Raw genomic sequence first — 18,781 nt, 5'->3', positions numbered from 1 at the left:
CCACAGGAGTCTGTGGCAGAGCATTCCACAGATTCAGCACCCTCTGGCTAAAAAAATTCCTCCTTGCCTCTGTTCTAAAAGGTTGCCCCTCAACTTTGAGGCTGTGCCCTCTAGTTCTAAATACGCCCACCTTAGGAAACATCCTCTCCACATCAAGCTTATCTAGGCCTTTCGATATTTGGTAGGTTTCAATGAGATCACCCCACATTCTTCTGAATTCCAAAGCTGCCAAATGCCCCATATATGTTAACCCCTTCATTCCAGGAATCATCCTTGTGAACCTCCTCTGGACTCTCTCCAATGACAAAACATCCTTTTTGAGATACTGTATAGGGCCCAAAACTATCGACAATACTCCAAGTGCGGCCTGCCTAGTGTCTTATAAAGGCTCAGCATTATCTCCTTGCTTTTATATTCTCTTCCCCTTGAAATAAATGCCAATTTTGCAATTGTCTTCTTTACCATAGACTTAACCTGTAAGCTAAACTTCTGGGAATCTTTCAGGAGGACTCCAAAGTCCCTCTGTACCTCTGATGTTTGAATTTTCTCCCCAGTTGGATAATAGTCTGCACTATTGTTCCTTTTATCAAAATGCATTATCACACATTTCCCAACAGTGTATTCTATCTGCCACTTTTTTGCCCATTCTTCCAATTTGTTTAAATCCTGCTGCAATCACATTAACTCCTCAGAACTACCTACCCCTCCACCCACAAATCCATTATCTGAAGCACTGACAAACAATGTGAAAAGCAGTCCCAATTCCCTGAGGAACACCACTAGTCACTGGCAGCCATTCAGAAAAGGTCCCTTTATTCCCACATGCAGCCTCCTGCCTTTCAGTCATTCTTCTATCCATGTCAGTATCTTTCCTGTACACCATAGGATTTTATCTTGTTAAGCAGCCTCATGTGTGGCACCTTATCTAATGCCTTCTGAAAATCCAAGTTTAATGACATCCACTGCCTCTCCTTTGTCCACCCTGCTTGTTACTTCCTCGAAGAACTCTAACAGATTTGTAAGGTAAGATTCCATTTGTACAGAAACCATGCTTTGACTTATTTTATCATTAGTCTTCAAGTACCCCAAAACCTCATCCTTAATAATACACTCCTTAATAATATACTTTGCCTTCCTCCCTTCTTAAAAGGTACAGCAGGCGGCGAAAAAGGCGAATGGTATGCCGGCATTCATAGCAAGAGGATTCGAGTACAGGAGCAGGGAGGTACTACTGTAGTTGTACAAGGCCTTTGTGAGACCACACCTGGAGTATTGTGTGCAGTTTTGGTCCCCTAATCTGAGGAAAGATATTCTTGCTATAGAGGGAGTACAAAGAAGGTTCACCAGATTGATTCCTGGGATGGCAGGACTTTCATATGATGAAAGACTGGATCGACTAGGCTTATACTCTCTGGAATTTAGAAGATTGAGGGGGGATCTTATTGAAATGTATAAAATCCTAAAGGGATTGGACAGGCTAGATGTAGGAAGATTGTTCCCGATGTTGGGGAAGTCCAGAACAAGGGGTCACAGTTTGAGGATAAAGGGGAAGCCTTTTAGGACCGAGATTAGGAAAAACTTCTGCACACAGAGAGTGGTGAATCTGTGGAATTCTCTGCCACAGGAAACAGTTGAGGCCAGTTCATTGGCTATATTTAAGAGGGAGTTAAATATGGCCCTTGTGGCTAAAGGGATCAGGGGGTATGGAGGGAAGGCAGGTACAGGGTTCTGAGTTGGATGATCAGCCATGATCGTACTGAATGGCGGTGCAGGCTCGAAGGGCCGAATGGCCTACTCCTGCACCTATTTTCTATGTTTCTATGTGTAAAGGGTAGAGTGACATTTGCAATCTTCCAGTTCTCCGGGACTATGTCAGAATCAAGTGATTCTTGAAAGATCATGACCAATATTACACAAAGAATTTTAGCACGTTTCTGTGTGTAGGTTTTGGAGTTCAACAAAATGTGTTACGGGTTTCATAAGGTACCTCACCTCGTTTCATTTGCAAAAACATACATTGCCGACCCCGATGCTCTACGACGATTCCAGAGTCATCGAACAGGTTGACTTTGAAACTGCCAGAGCTTTGGGAGTAAAATGCCATTCCTTGGTTTGTACAAACTGAAGCCCAGTTCTCTGTGAGAAATCACCACCAACGACACCAAATTCGACAATGTGGTAGTGTTGCTCACCAACTCCACAACTGCGAGAGTAGTGAGTCTGCTTGAAGACCTGCCTGAACACGATAAATACTGATCCCTGAAAATTCACCTCTTACAGACTTTTGGTCTATCGGGATCTGAGCGGGCCAAACGGTTGCTCTCCTTACCCGGTCGTGGCGATGCTAGGCCTTCGGGGCTAATGGATCAAATACCATTCTTGTTTTATTTTTACAGAGCTCTTCATGGAGCAACTGCCTGATCAGGTTCGCATAGCCCTCACCCGTGATGGACAATAGGGAGCTTGCTGATAGTCTACACTCAACCTCGCAGCGAGGCATCATTCCTCCTCCTTTCTCTACCTCAATAAGCCCACTCAGCAAGGCCTCTAACATAAGGACATCCACAGCTGCCAGACACACATGGCTTGGGCGTTCATCAGCATCTGGATTGCTCAGTTTGCAACACCATCTGATATTTCCTCTGACCACAGTCCCCAACTCATTTCAGACTTCTGGGCTGCAATGGCCCAGAACCTCGGTGTCAGGCTATATCACACCACAGTGCATCACCAAGAGTCCAATGGCCTCTGCGAGCAGTTTAATGGCTCCTTAAGGGCTTCCCCAATGGACCAGTGTTGGCACAATCGTCTACCCTGGGTCTTGCTGGGGCTTCGAACAGCTCCAAAAGAGGACCTGCAGTATTCTGTGGCAGAGTTGAAACACGGCAGCTGTTACAAGTGACAGGTGATTTCATTCCTGATGCCATGACTGCCTGGTCAGGCTCTCAACACGTCCTCAGTAAATTCAATAACTTTTCAGCTATTCCTACCTCCCATCACGGCATGCATTACTCTTTGGTTCCTGTTGACCTACATTCTGCCTTGTTTGATTTCGTCCACCATGATGCACAGCGACATCCCCTGAGGTCCCCTTACAATGGCCCATTCCCTGTTTTGGAACGGGGAAAAAACTTTTATGATAGACAAGAGGGGTAAACACGAACATATTTCAGTAGATTACCTTAAACCGGCCCACCAATATTTGGAGTATTACACTACCATGTTCCTGGCATCAAGAGATGACTATGAGCATGTCAATGCACCTCTGAACGAGCTAGAGGCACCTACAGTTCCTCCACCCGTGAAAAACTGGGCCCGAGCCAGGCGGCTTGCCTGAGCTAATGCTGATTTTAGTGAATTCTGTGGGTCCTGTAAAGGGTAACATAATTGGAAGAAATGTACATAATTCACAACCACCGACTTTGAGATGGGGCTCAGTTTAAGAGGCTGGGCTAATGTGATGACATTTTTATTAACGAGTTTTAGTGCACTTTTGTGTATAGGTTTTGGAGTTCAATAATGTGTGTAACGGTTTTATTAAACATAACACTCCTCTCCTCATTTTATTCGTGAGAACCTATACTAATACATGCTTTTAAAGGGTTCTTGAAGAGCATTGTCATTTATTTATTGAGATACAGTGTGGAATAGGCCTTTCCAGACCTTTGAGCCACATGCCCAGCAATCTCCGGTTTAACCCTGGCCTAATTCACAGGACAATTTACAATGACCAATTAATGTACCAACGGGCACATCTTTGGTCTGTAGGAGGAAACCGGAGCACCCAGAGGAAATCTGTGCGGTCATGGGGAGAACGTACAAACTCCATATAGGCAGCGGTGGCTCCTTGTTTATACATTTAGCAAGCAAAGGAAAGCATATCCCATCCCTTTTTAACCACCTTATTAATGACCAATAAACCAGAATGGATAACTTCACCCACCACAAAACCGAACTAATTCTACAACTGATAGACTCATTTTCAAGGACTCTGCAACTAATGTTCTCATTATTATTATTATGGATATTTTTGTATTTTGACAATTTGTTATTCTTTGCACATTGGCTGCTTATCCATCCTTGTTTGTGTGCAACTTTTCATTGACCCACCATGTTTCTTTGCATTTACTGTGAATGCCCCCAAGAAAATGAATCTCAGGTAGAATATGCTGACATATGTATTCTGATAATAAATTTACTTTGAATCAGGTTAGCTATGCCAGAGAAACACCTGGTCTGAGGAACAATTGGTAAACTATCTTAGGTTCGATGAAGAATTTCATCAATGCAGCTCGGTGACTTACCACATTTTCTGGAATCTTGCGACCTGGCAAATACTTAACGTTCTCATGCTCTGTGTTTATTATTTCTGTGAGTTTTCTTCCATTTATCATCTCTTCATAAACCCACATTTTAACAGTAGGGTCGAACTGCTTCAAACTTACAATATTTTTGCCAATAATTATGGCAATAACAGATCCCCTGAAAGAGTCAGAGAAAAGTTTGTTACACTTGCAACATATACATCAAATGTAACGAGTCAAAACTAGCCACCTCAATCTCGTCATCATTATGCACCACCAAAGATAGCTCTGGGAATGAAGTAATTTTGACATTTTTGATGTCGGTGTGCCACAACATAATTTGTGGTGCCAGTTGGAATATATGGAATGTGTACATGTTCCCCAATTTTACAAAAGCAACAGGAGAGAAGGCTTTGAAGTATTGGCACTAAGATACCATGGACACTGAAATGAAAAGGATGATTAACCTCTTAAGATGAAACTCTGTAACCACTTTTTGATGTACACCACCCATTGGATCCCACAACCAATGAGCTCACTTTCAAGGACTCTTCAACTCACGTTCTTAATATTTATTGATTATTTATTATTACTAGTATTTCTTTCCTTTTGTATTGCACTATTTACTGACTTCTGCGCTCTGGGGGAACGCCCAAGTTGGGCTCCCTTTCATTGATTCTATTATGGTTAGTATTCTATAGATTTATTGAGAATGCCCAAAAGAAATGAATCTCAGGATAGTATATGGTGACATGTATGTAATTTGATAATAAATTTACTTTGAACGGCTCACCCCTCATTTTTTTGTGGCAACGTCAGAAGTTCTATACTTGTTGCAAAATTATGAAGCATGTGACAGTTATAACAGAGTCAGTAAATACTAATTTAACTTTCCACAACCACGTCGAGGGATAGAGTTTAAGAGTCGCGATGTAATGATGCAGCTCTATAGAACTCTAGTTAGGCCACACTTGGAGTACTGTGTCCAGTTCTGGTCACCTCACTATAGGAAGGATGTGGAAGCATTGGAAAGGGTACAGAGGAGATTTACCAGGATGCTGTCTGGTTTAGAGAGTATGCATTATGATCAGAGATTAAGGGAGCTAGGGCTTTACTCTTTGGAGAGGAGGATGAGAGGAGACATGATAGAGGTGCACAAGATAATAAGAGGAATAGATAGAGTGGATAGCCAGCGCCTCTTCCCCAGGGCACCAGTACTCCATACAAGAGGACATGGCTTTAAGGTAAGGGGTGGGAAGTTCAAGGGGGATATTAGAGGAAGGTTTTTTTACTCAGAGTGTGGTTGGTGCGTGGAATGCACTGCCTGAGTCAGTGGTGGAGGCAGATACACTAGTGAAGTTTAAGAGACTACTAGACAGGTATATGGAGGAATCTAAGGTGGGGGCTTATATGGGAGGCAGGGTTTGAGGGTCGGCACAACATTGTGGGCCAAAGGGCCTGTACTGCGCTGTACTTTTCCATGTTCAATGTTCTACATTTCAGTCTAAGCAGTGGAACAGGGTAAGGCGTGTAAAGTAGAAAAATATCCAAAGTTTTTCAGGTATGTGTATTGAAGAACATTTGACATGAGGCATACAAGGAGCTGTTAGCTCACAGAATTGCTCAAACAACTAGCTTTTGAAACAGTCCTAAAATAGGAGAAACTGATAAAGTACAGAGAGGCTTGGAGAGAGTTAAAGGCCCAGACTGTAGAAAATGTGGTTACCAATGACAGAACAATTGAAGAGATGAAGAAAAATCCAACTTTTAATAAATGCAGATAAATTAGAAGGAACTAAAGAACCATAGAACCATAGAAACATTTGGCCCTTCTTGGCTGTGCTGAACCATTTTCTGCCTAGTCCCACTGACCTGCACATGGACCATATCCCTCCATACACCTCCCATCCATGTATCTGTCCAATTTATTCTTAAATGTTAAAAAAGAACCTGCATTTACCACCTCGTCTGGCAGCTCATTCCATACTCCCACCACTCTCTGTGTGAAGAAGCCCCCCCTAATGTTCCTTTTAAACTTTTTCCCCCTCACCCTTAACCCATGTCCTCTGGTTTTTTTTCTCCCCTTGCCTCAGTGGAAAAAGCCTGCTTGCATTCACTCTATCAATACCCATCATAATTTTATATACCTCTATCAAATCTCCCCTCATTCTTCTACGCTCCAGGGAATAAAGTCCTAACCTATTCAACCTTTCTCTGTAACTGAGTTTCTCAAGTCCCGGCAACATCCTTGTAAACCTTCACTGCACTCTTTCAACCTTATTTATATCCTTCCTGTAATTTGGTGACCAAAACTGAACACAGTACTCCAGATTCGGCCTCACCAATGCCTTATACAACCTCATCATAACATTCCAGCTCTTATACTCAATACTTTGATTAATAAAGGCCAATGTACCAAAAGCTCTCTTTACCACCCTATCTACCTGTGACGCCACTTTTAGGGAATTTTGTATCTGTATTCCCAGATCCCTCTGTTCCACTGCACTCCTCAGTGCCTTACCATTAACCCTGTATGTTCTACCTTGGTTTGTCCTTCCAACATGCAATACCTCACATTTGTCTGTATTAAACTCCATCTGCCATTTTTCAGCCCATTTTTCCAGCTGGTCCAAGTCCATCTGCGGGCTCTGAAAACCTTCCTCACTGTCTACTACACCTCCAATCTTTGTATCATCAGCAAATTTGCTGATCCAATTTACCACATTATCATCCAGATCATTGATATAGATGACAAATAACAATGGACCCAGCACTGATCCCTGTGGCACACCACTAGTCACAGGCCTCCACTCGGAGTAGCAATTCTCTACTACCACTCTTTGGCTTCTTCCATCGAGCCAATGTCTAGTCCAACTTACCACCTCTCCATGTATACCTAGCGACTGAATTTTCCTAACTAACCTCCCATGCGGGACCTTGTCAAAGGGCTTACTGAAGTCCATGTAGACAATATCCACTGCCTTCCCTTCATCCACTTTCCTGGTAACCTCCTTGAAAAACTCCAATAGATTGGTCAAACATGACCTACCATGCACAAAGCCATGTTGACTCTCCCTAATAAGTCCCTGTCTATCCAAATGCTTGTAGATTCTGTCTCTTAAAGAGATTACAGTTAAATGTGTTGTTGTGGTTTGAAAACCATTTCAGAATTTAACTTTAAAATATTATTTAACCAGGAACCAATACAATAAGTGGATACAGGAGAATCGGTGAAAAGTAAACGTCTGTATACTTGGGTAACTCAATTTTTCGGCGACAGAATGAGGAAGACTGGAAAGTGCTCCAGGTTTTCCATCACTAACAGCTCTGCGTTTTATAACCAAATGGAGTTCTGAAAAATACATGCCATTATATTTAAGGGGAGAAGATTATTTTTAAAGTCACATCAACATTTGTCTTTATAGTGTTCTGATGTGCTCTGTTGGAAGAGAATATCACACCATCACCCGAGAAGCTCCTAATGGAAAGATGTCCACATTTTCATAATCCTACAGATAAGGTGAGACAACTGCAACTGTGCATGGGTCCAACAAAAAGTATTGGTGATAGGATTAATATTGTCACAAGTACCAAGATATATTGAAAAGCTTTTGTCTTGCGTGTGACTGAGGCAGATCAAGTAGTAAAAAGAAAAATTGAAAGCAGAACATAGCGTTGCAGTCACATAAAATGTGCAGTAGAGGTAGCAAGTAAAGTGGATGGGCCATGACGGTGTGTCAAGAGCTCTTCTTTAGTCTAAAACAGGGGTTCCCAACCTGGTTCCACAGACACCTCCTATGGTCTAAAAGGTCCCTTCAAGAGTTTGATAAGAGTGGGGTAGAAGCTGTCCTTGTGTCTTTTGGTATGTGCTTTCAAGCTTTTGTATTGTCTTTCCTGCTGAAGAGAGGATGACTAGAGAGAAAGGGCCTTAATTATGTTGGCTGCTTTCCTGAGGCAATAGGAATTGTGTACAAAGCCAATACAGGAAAATGTGGTTTATATGATTGACTGGGAAGTCTTCACAATTCTTTGCAATTTCTCAGTCTTGGGCTGAGCGGTTGCCAGAATAGAATGTTTTCTATGGTGCTTTTGAAATAAGTTAGTAAAGGTCATTGGGGCATCACCATCATTATGTGCCATGTCATATGATGTGGGCGATCATGATTGTTCTTGACAAATTTTTCTACAGAAGTGGCTTGCTATTGCCTTCTTCTGATGGCATCTATACAAGATGGGTGACCCCAGACATTATCAATACTCTTCAGAGAATGTCTGCCTGGCATCAGTAGTCGCATAACCAGGACTTGTGATATGCACCACCTGCTCCCATGGCTTCACATGGCCCTGATCAGGGGGCTAAGCAGGTGCTACACCTTGCCCAAGGGTGACCTACAGTCTAGCGGAGGGAAGGAGCACCTTACACCTCCTTTGGTAGAGATGCATCTCCACCACGCCACCTAGGATGTAATCAGGAATGTATTTGAATTTCCCCAGCTTTCTGAGGTTGGAGAGATGCTGAAGTACTTGCTTGGTCATAATGCCAACGTGGTGGACCATGACAAATTGTTGGTGATATTTGTACCCAGGAACTTGAAGCTCTCAACCATCTCTACCTCAACACCATTAATACAAACAACAACGTGTAGTCCACTCTAGTTCTTGTAACCAATGATCAGCTCCTTATGTTTTGCTGACACTGAGGGAGGGGCTGCTGTCTTAACTGAATAATGAAATAATTATAAATATGAGTGATTCTGCCTTTGCCGGAAATCCAGAGCAACACACACAAAATGCTGGAGGAACTCAGCAGGTCAGGCAGCATCTATAGAAATGAATAAACAGTTGACGTTTCAGGCCAAGACCCTTCATCAGGACAGAAATAATCAATTTCCAGCTGCAGTAATGAACATGCTCCCCTCAGCAGTCTTTAGGTTTAAAAGATCTCTTCACCAACTATAGGTATCCTGGCAACAGGTATGCCTTATGTCTCCTTTTTAACTTAATCCTAGTACTGTGTGTGTATAATATCTGAAAGTCCTTACAATCAGGTCTCAGAAATCAATTATAATTACCAAATTCAGGTGTGTCATTTTGTTTCAGAAAATTGGTGAAATGGCTTCCAGATCAATTTACTAACCAGATAAAGTACCCTGATTAACAGGTGGAGGACTAAATGCAGGATGGAATTTTGAGAGCCAATAACTGAAGAAAGTTATTGAGGGTAGGATTACCTTAATCTTACCAACAAGCAGAAATCATGAAGTAGTAATAATACCCTTTAACAATCATTTCTGGATGAAGAATGAATCAGAAAATGGGGATGAGGGTTCAACAACTGAATAATCTTCACACAATGAAGAATCACCGTGATAATCGGTATCAAAATCACCACCAGACACCAGACTTATAGTTGCTTATACTTTCGTGTTCTGAATCGAAGCCCCTTAACGACGATAACAGCAATATCACAACCCGAGCTAGCAGCGTGGAGCAAACAGGGAGCGGTTATGAATTACATTCTGCAATTTACCAAGTCGCAGGTCCCGCAGTGAAAAACGACCCTTCCAGTCAACACGTCATGCAACCCGGCACAAATTAAACACAGTAACGTCCCACATACCAGTTGCCGGATCCAACGATGCAAACCTTCTTGCATTCAGACATGGTGCAGAGTTGTTGTATCAGACGAGTTAGGAGCGGTGAACTTTCGGCCAGCTGCCTTTGGAAGTGTTTCTAGTTCTCCGCTCGAGGTTTGGAACTGGTGTAACTTCCTTACTACCTTTTCCGTAACCCGTGATTGGCTGCTGTCCCTGTCAATCATGTATCGTTTTTCACATTGCAGAACAGCGACTGTCCAGAAGAGGGGACGTTTCCCCGAGTCGTTAACTCAATTATTATCTCTAATAATAAATTATTGTCTGAGCTTCTAATGTATTCTATTGAATAACAAATTAAATAATAAACGCCACTTCTTCCCTGGAGCAAACGTGTAAAATCAACTATTCAGTTACCATGGCAAGCTTCGAGCGTAAAGGCAGTAGTTTACCGAACTTCAATGATTGAAATTGGAAGATAGCTTTTATTTTCCAATAAAGAGAGGTTTAAAATATAAAAGTGAAAACTGTTTCTATATAGTCTAGATCTCCTTCGCTACTTTCAAATTTTCGGTCTATTGTTGGATTCGGAAGGAACAATAGAAAATCACGGAGATCTTCTCAATGGAGACTGTTGCAATTTAATAATAAATAATTAATAACAAGCAGGAAACCCCAGGACATTTAGAAAAATCAGAAGACTTATAAATTGCTTGCAGTTCTTTGAAGTTGTAACCGAGTGGATACCGGGGAACCAGTGGATACAGTGTATTTAAATTTCCTGAAGGCATTCAGCAAGTTGCCTTGTAAAAGGTTGAAGGCGCACCTGTATTGGAAAGGATAGCTAATTGGCTAAGAGAAATCAGATTGAGTCATTTTTGGATCGTCAATCAGCATTTGATGGCTGGAGTGTACTTAATATTTCAGTAATATTTGAGTAAAGTTGTAAATCTATTGTTTGATTAAGCATTTCTTTGTTTACATAATTTATTATGGGTTATATGTAAGAAGTACATGAAAGGCGTACGTCATTACGTCTTCGCGTCATACGTGAGAAATAGAAAACCTAAAGTAGATGAAATATATCCCGGCTCCAGTGTTTCTGTTTCTGGAGTTACAAAACCTTAACCACAGCCTTAACTATTTACAATCAATAATATTGACGATGAGGGGATTGAATTTGTCAGGGTTGGTCACAGTAGGTGGGTTAGCAAGCTGTGCAGATCCTGAAAAGTACAGCTACTACCTCAACCATCAGGCTCTTGAACCAAAGTGATAACTTTGTTCCACTTCACTAGCCCCACCATTGAAATGTTCCCACAGCCAATGGATTCACTTTCAAGATCTCTTCATCTCATCTTCTCAATATTTATTTGTCATTATTATTTCTTTCTTTTTGTATTTACACAGTTTGTTGTCTTCTGCACTCCAGTTGAACGCCCAAGTTGGGCAGTCTTTCACTGATCCTGTTATGGTTATTATTCTGGAGATTTATTGAGTATGCCCTAAGAAAATGAACCTCAGGATGTATATGGTGACATATATGTACTTTGGTAATAAATTTACTTCGAAATTTGAAAGGGGATATAGATAAGTTAAATAAGTAGACGAGAGTTCTAATGATGTAATGTGGGAAACTGGTAGGAGGAATAGAAGAGCAAATTATTGCTAAAAGGAGAGAGACTAAATTGCTACAGGAACAGGAGGAGGCCACAATTTCTGCACTGAACACAATTAAAAGTAAATCCCTTCTATCAGTACGTGATCCATATCTCTCAATTTTCTGCATATCAGTGTGTCTGCCTAACAGCCTCTTAACCACTTCTATCATATCTACTACCACCATCACCCTGACAGCCTGTTATGACATAAAAGGATCTTTTACTTCTTCTGGTAAAGTTTAATGATGGTTGGCAGACCAACATAAGGTGTATTACTGCTACCTACTGAGTTGGAGCGTGGAGCAAAGAGACAGGGAGTATACCCATTAAATTACCCCCCCTCAAAAAAACTCAAATGAAATCAAATAACTTTTCAAAAAGTCAAACATACAATTACTGAATATACATTATGATGGCAATGATATCCTAACAAACTGTTAATGCTACGTGGTGTCTGTCCAAAGATCTCAATTGCATATTTGAGATCTCTGTATAAGATATACCTAGCTGTAAACACACTGTACTTCCACAGCTTTCTTATTCACAGGACACCCTGCATAAGCAGAGCTAGGTTCTCTTTCACAGTTGCTACAATTTAATCTAATGCCTTTGCCACAACTGCAATAATCATGTTCTTTGTCATACCTTCCACACCACACCAATTCCACCAAGAAACCCCTTTAAATGTGTAGTGTCAACAACTTTACCCACAACAAAATAATTTTTATCTTGGTCCACATATACATCTGGAGGGACTCTGAAGATTACTCCCCGAAGCCACTGTCATTCAGGTCCACATTCAAAACTCAACAAAACCTTCAACACTTCTTTCCTTCTTTTATTTAAATCCTGTTTACTGGATGATAAACCACTACAATCCTCAATCGGCCACATTTTTCCATTTCCTAGAAACCTTCCTCCATATAACTCCTATCGACCTGAAACATGAACTGTTTACACTTGCCTGGTCTCCTGAGTTCCTCTAGCATTTTGTGTGTTTCCTGTTTATTATGTGGTGGATGGAGAGGCCCATTTCCCTAAAGTAGACTTGGTATATAGTAAGTTACATCTATAAAAATAATGTTATGATTTACATTAATAAGATAATAAAAGAACTACCTGTTTGGATGTAAATTTTTATTTTTTTCTGTGTGTGCCTGCGTGCGTGCGAGTCTGTGCATGTGAGTCTGTGTATGTGCGTCTGCATGTGCATGCGTGTCTGTGCGTGTGCGTCTGCGTGTGCGTGCGAGTCTGTGTATGTGCGTCTGCATGTGCATGCGAGTCTGTGTATGTGCCTCTGCGTGTGCATGCGTGTCTGTGTATGTGTGTCTGCGTGTGCATGCGTGTCTGTGTATGTGTGTCTGCGTGTGCATGCGAGTCTGTGCGTGTGTGTCTGCGTGTGCATGTGAGTCTGTGCATGTGCGTCTGCATGTGCATGCGAGTCTGCGTATGTGTGTCTGTGTGTGCATGCGAGTCTGTGCATGTGCGTCTGCGTGTGCATGCGTGTATGTGTATGTGCGCCTGCGTGTGCATGCGAGTCTGTGTATGTGCGTCTGCGTGTGCGTGCGAGTCTGTGTATGTGCGTCTGCGTGCGAGTCTGTGTATGTGCGTCTGCATGTGCATGCGAGTCTGTGTATGTGTCTGCGTGTGCATGCGTGTCTGTGTATGTGCGCCTGCGTGTGCATGCGTGTATGTGTATGTGCGCCTGCGTGTGCATGCGTGTCTGTGTATGTGCGCCTGCGTGTGCATGCGAGTCTGTGCGTGTGCGCCTGCGTGTGCATGCGAGTCTGTGTATGTGCGTCTGCGTGTGCATGCGAGTCTGTGTATGTGCCTCTGCGTGTGCGTGCGAGTCTGTGCGTGTGCGTGCGAGTCTGTGTATGTGCGTCTGCGTGTGCATGCGAGTCTGTGTATGTGCCTCTGCGTGTGCGTGCGAGTCTGTGCGTGTGCGTCTGCGTGTGCGTGCGAGTCTGTGTATGTGCGTCTGCGTGTGCATGCGTGTCTGTGTATGTGTGTCTGCGTGTGCATGCGAGTCTGTGCGTGTGTGTCTGCGTGTGCATGTGAGTCTGTGCATGTGCGTCTGCATGTGCATGCGAGTCTGCGTATGTGTGCCTGTGTGTGCATGCGAGTCTGTGCATGTGCATCTGCGTGTGCATGCGTGTATGTGTATGTGCGCCTGCGTGTGCATGCGAGTCTGTGTATGTGCGTCTGCGTGTGCGTGCGAGTCTGTGTATGTGCGTCTGCATGTGCATGCGAGTCTGTGTATGTGTGTCTGCGTGTGCATGTGAGTCTGTGTATGTGTGTCTGCGTGTGCATGTGAGTCTGTGCATGTGCGTCTGCATGTGCATGCGAGTCTGCGTATGTGTGTCTGTGTGTGCATGCGAGTCTGTGCATGTGCGTCTGCGTGTGCGTGCGTCCGTGATGATGTCTTTTTCATGACCTCGACAAGGCGCAGAGCAAGAGAGAGACTGTGTGGTGCACCACCCCTCACACAGACATTTTCACAGTATTTTTCCTTTTATTTTACAAGGTTGAGTTGCGATCTTGACACTCAACCCGGCACGGATGGAAAGCGTACTCGGGAGTGGACCCGACTGGTTTCGAACCCGGGAACCTCCGCTCCCGGGTCTGGCACCGATGTCATTGCGCCGCCAGCCGGCCCAGATGGATGTAAATTTTTTAAATAGATTTTGTACATCAAGCAATAAACTACAAAGAATTGGTCTTGCTCACTGTTGTCCTTTCTATTTGTTATGTATGGATTTATTTCTTTAGAACAATGACTCCCCTTAGCACTGCACATGCTCATTGATCTATTGTCTACACATGCATTTTGTTTTCTCTCTCTCACTCACACAGACACACACACACACACACACACACACACACACCAGTTAAAGCCATCTCTCACATGCCTGTTTTTATTTAATCCAACTCTGTTCATGTGATGACAAATCAAACACCTGTGACGCTGTTCATGAGCAGGAATCTGAGATCTCGCATAGACCTTGGGAAACCAGACCTAAGGAGGAAAGTACAGTTCAACCAGTTGCCAAGTGAAGCAGCAAGGAGCTTCAGGACAGGACAGGAAACCCTCACATGTGATTACTGAGAAGACAAGTGGACACCTGGCTGGGTAGCTACAAGAACGGAACCACTGATGTAAACAGCGCTTGTTGGAGATCAGACGTAGAGACGTCATGTGGACCAGATGCTGGATGTTCAACCGAAGAACACATCTGAGTCGACTGCATCCAACAAGACAGGCGCATTACAGCTACCGGACTCAGTGATGATCACGTCATGAGCAGCAATGTGACACCGGAAACTGAGAATGTTGTCTTAGACAAGATACCTGTCAAACCTGATGCAGCTCCGCAGGTCCAGCGGGGCTATCCTGAAAGAAGCGGAGTGCCACCCAAAAGACTGAACCTTTAGTATAGTGAAGTTGTTATGGACTGTTATTGTGAAAGCATGTTTATCTAGAATATGGCTTGTGAAAAGGAAATTGAATGATTTGTACATGTACAGTTTTATGTTGCATGAACCTAAGGGAGGAGGAAGTGTAATGTATGGAGCTATTTCTTTTAGAACAATGACTCCCCTTAACAATATGCATGCATACTGATCTGTTGTCTATCCATGAACATTCATTTCTCTCTCTCTCATGATTATACCAGTTAAAGCCATCTCCTGTGTGCGTGTTTTAGTTAATCGATAAACGGTTGCACATACAGAACAAGATTCACCAAACTTTCACTCAGTCTCTCCTGAAGCACAGTTTCAAGGATACTTACAGAACTGTGCAAAAGTCTCAGGCACATATATACAGCTAGGGTGCCCGAGACTTTTGCACAGTTCTGTAGTAATTTTACGTATTGCACTGTACTGCTGGCTCAAAAAAAAACAAATTTCATGACTTTTATGAGTGATGATGAACCAGATTCTGCTATGTATTGTGGACTGAGAGTGGGAAGGGGGCAGGAAGAGGGGAATCATTATTGGGAAAAGGGGAAGTGAGGGGGAAGGAAGCAGGCAGCACCAGACAGACATTCTATAATGATCAATAAACCAATTGTTGGAATCACATGAGCTTGCCCAGTGTCTCAGAGCTGGGTGTGTCTGCACCTGTGCCACCCCACCCCACCACCTCTGGCACTCATTCTCTGCCACTTGTCCCACACTCCTTCAGCTTCCCATGGTACTCTATCCTCGCCATTCTCAACATCCTTTACTCCTGCGAGATTTACAAACTCGCTCTTTGCTCCACTTTGACAAGTACAGTACTATGCAAAAGTCTTAGGTGTCCTAACTATATATATATGCTTAAGACATTTGCACCATCTGTTACCATGCTGAACAGAGAGTGAAGGTCAGCAGAATTTTCATGCTAAGCCAAATTTTGCCTTCACCTTTTTATCCGCACACCTGCTCCTTAAAGCCAATTAGTATTCATCTCAAAATGCCTGATCCTCTGTGATCCTGTGAGAGCATTCTAACTGGCTGCATCACCATCTGCTAAGGGGCTAGTGGAGGGGGGGCTACTACACATGATCAAAATAAGCTGCAGGGAGTTGTAAAACTAGTCAGCTCCATCATGGGAACTAGCCTCTACACCATCCAGGCAACACACTTAAAAGTTGCTGGTGAACACAGCAGGCCAGGCAGCATCTATAGGAAGAGGTACAGTTGATGTTTCGGGCCGAGACCCTTCATCAGGACTAACTGAAAGAAGAGCTAGTAAGAGATTTGAAAGTGGGAGGGGGAGGGGGAGATCCGAAATAATAGGAGAAGACAGGAGGGGGAGGGATGGAGCCAAGAGCTGGACAGTTGATTGGCAAGAGGGATATGAGAGGATCATGGGACGGGAGGCCGAGGGAGAAAGAAGGGGGGGGGCGGGAAGCTCAGACTTTTATGTGTGTTGCATGAAATTCCAGCATCTGCAGATTTCCTCGTGTTTGCGTCTATACCAGCCAGGACATCTTCAAGGAGTGGTGCCTCAAAAAGGTGGCGTCCATCATTAAGAACTCCCATCACCCAGGTCATGCTTTGTTCTTATTTCCTCCATCAGGGAGGAGGTACAGAAGCCTGAAGACACACACTCAATAATTCAGGAATAGTTTCTTCTCCTCTGACATCTGATTTCTGAATGGACACTGAACCCAATGAATGCTAGCTCATTACTTTTTTATTTCTATTTTTGAAATACTTACTTAATTTAACTACTTACTGTAATTTACAGTTTTTTGTCTATTATTATGTACTGCTGTTGCAAAGTTAACAAATTTCATGACATTTGCCGGTGATATTAAATCTGACACTCAGGAAGGAGCCTGGTCTGAATACCAGGGGCAGTTGGCATATCTCAGAGGGGAAATATTGCCATTAGTCAATCTGCCTATGAATCATCTTTGATCCAAAGCTTGCTGTGGCAAAGGAATGCCCAGGTATTTTTCTTTCTAACGGGGAATGTTGGGTAGAAGTTGGGATGAAAGATCTAGTTCCCCTTCCCAATGTAGATTCTTAAAATAAAAATTGGTAACTGTCGTCTTTCTCAGCTCATAATTTCCTTCAGGTTATGCAGCCTCTCTACACAAAGAGTAATCAATATCACAAACAAGAGGAACTCAGCAGGCCAGGCAGCATCTCTGGATGTTTCATCAGTCCTGATGAAGGGTCTCCCGTCCCGTAGGGGAAGGGAGGGGGAGGGAATTACCAGAAGTTGGAGAATTCTATGTTCATACCAAGGGGCTGGAGACTACCTAGACGGTATATGAGGTGTTGCTCCTCCAACCAGAGTTTAGCCTCATCAGTAGAGGAGGCCATGTATGGACATATCCGAATGGGAATGTGAAGCAGACTTGAAGTGGGTGGCTACCGGGAGATCCTGTCTGTTGTGACAGACGGAGCGGAGGTGCTCAATTCTCCAACTTTCTGTAATTCCCTCCCCCTCCCTTCCCCTATCCCAATTTCACTCTGCCCCCTCCCCCAGCTGCCTATCACCTCCCTCATGGTTCCACCTCCTTCTACTACCCATTGTGTTTTCCCCTATTCTTTCTTCACCTTTCCTGCCTATCACCTCCCTGCTTCCCCTCCCCCACCCTTTTATCTTTCCCCTTACTGGTTTTTCACCTGGAACCTTCCAGCCTTCTCCTTCCCACCCTCCCCCCACCTTCTTTATAGGGCCTCTGCCCCTTCCCTCTTCAGTCCTGACGAAGGGTTCCGGCCCAAAACGTTGACTGATCGTTTCCACGGATGCTGCCTAAACTGCTGAGTTCCTCCAGCATGTTGTGAGTGTTGCTTTGGTCACAGCATCTGCAGAGTATTTTGTGTTTATTATTCTGGCTGGCTGCCGGTTACCAGTGGAGTTCCACAGGGGCCGGTGTTGGGGCCGCTGTTTTTTATGATGTACGTCAATGATTTAGACTATGTGATTAATAGATTTGTGGCTAAATATGCCAATGATACAAAGATAGGTGGAGGAGCGGGTAGTGTTGAGGAAACAGAGAAATTTAGATAGCTTAGGGGAATGGGCAAAGAAGTGGCAAATGAAATACAATGTTGGAAAGTGTATGGTCATGCACTTTGGTGGAAGAAGGAAACGGGCAGACTATTATTTAGATGGGGAGAGAATTCAAAATGCAGAGATGCCAAGGGACTTCGGAGTCTTTGTGCAAGATACCCTAAAGGTTAACCTCCAGGTTGAGTCAATGGTGCAGAAGATGAATGCAATGCTGGCATTCATTTCTGGAGGTATAGAATATAAGAGAAGGGATGTGATGTTGAGGCTCTATAAGGCACTCGTGAGACAACACTTGAAGTACAGTGTGTAGTTTTGGGCTCCTTATCTTAGAAAGGATATACTAAGAAGGTCCATGAGAATGATTCCAGGAATGAAAGGGTTACCATATGAGGAACGTCTGGCAGCTCTTTGGCTGTATTCCCTGGAGTTCAGGAGAGTGAGGGAGGATCTCATTGAAACATTCTGAATGTTAAAAGGCCTGAACAGATTAGATATGGCAAAGTTATTTCCCATGATAGGGAATTCTAGGACAAGAGGGCACAACTTCAGGATTGAATGGCGTCCATTTAGAACAGAGATGTGGAGAAATTACTTTAGTCAGAGGGTGGTAAATCTGTGGAATTTCTTGCCACGAGCGGCTGTGGAGGCCAAGTCATTGGGTGCATTTAAGGCAGAGATAGATAGGTTCTTGATTAGCCAGGG

General features: G+C 43.4%; 1 protein-coding gene across 1 annotated transcript in view; it reads right to left on the bottom strand.

The window, feature by feature from the left end:
* Positions 1 to 10,082, bottom strand: part of LOC134348671 (glycerol-3-phosphate dehydrogenase [NAD(+)], cytoplasmic-like) — a 42,455-nt gene extending 32,373 nt beyond the window's left edge. The window contains exons 1-2 of the mRNA XM_063052429.1: positions 9,925 to 10,082; positions 4,305 to 4,482 (exon numbers count right to left, since the gene is read on the bottom strand). Coding sequence (XP_062908499.1) covers positions 4,305 to 4,482; positions 9,925 to 9,968 — 222 coding nt within the window. The 5' untranslated portion in view covers positions 9,969 to 10,082. The remainder of the gene's footprint in view (positions 1 to 4,304; positions 4,483 to 9,924) is intronic.
* Positions 10,083 to 18,781: the final 8,699 nt, after the last annotated feature.

Source organism: Mobula hypostoma, chromosome 6 (assembly GCF_963921235.1).
Source record: "Mobula hypostoma chromosome 6, sMobHyp1.1, whole genome shotgun sequence".
Classification (NCBI taxonomy): Eukaryota; Metazoa; Chordata; class Chondrichthyes; order Myliobatiformes; family Myliobatidae; genus Mobula; species Mobula hypostoma.
Note: the sequence above shows the minus strand (reverse complement) of the source record. Positions and strands in the feature narration are given on the sequence as shown.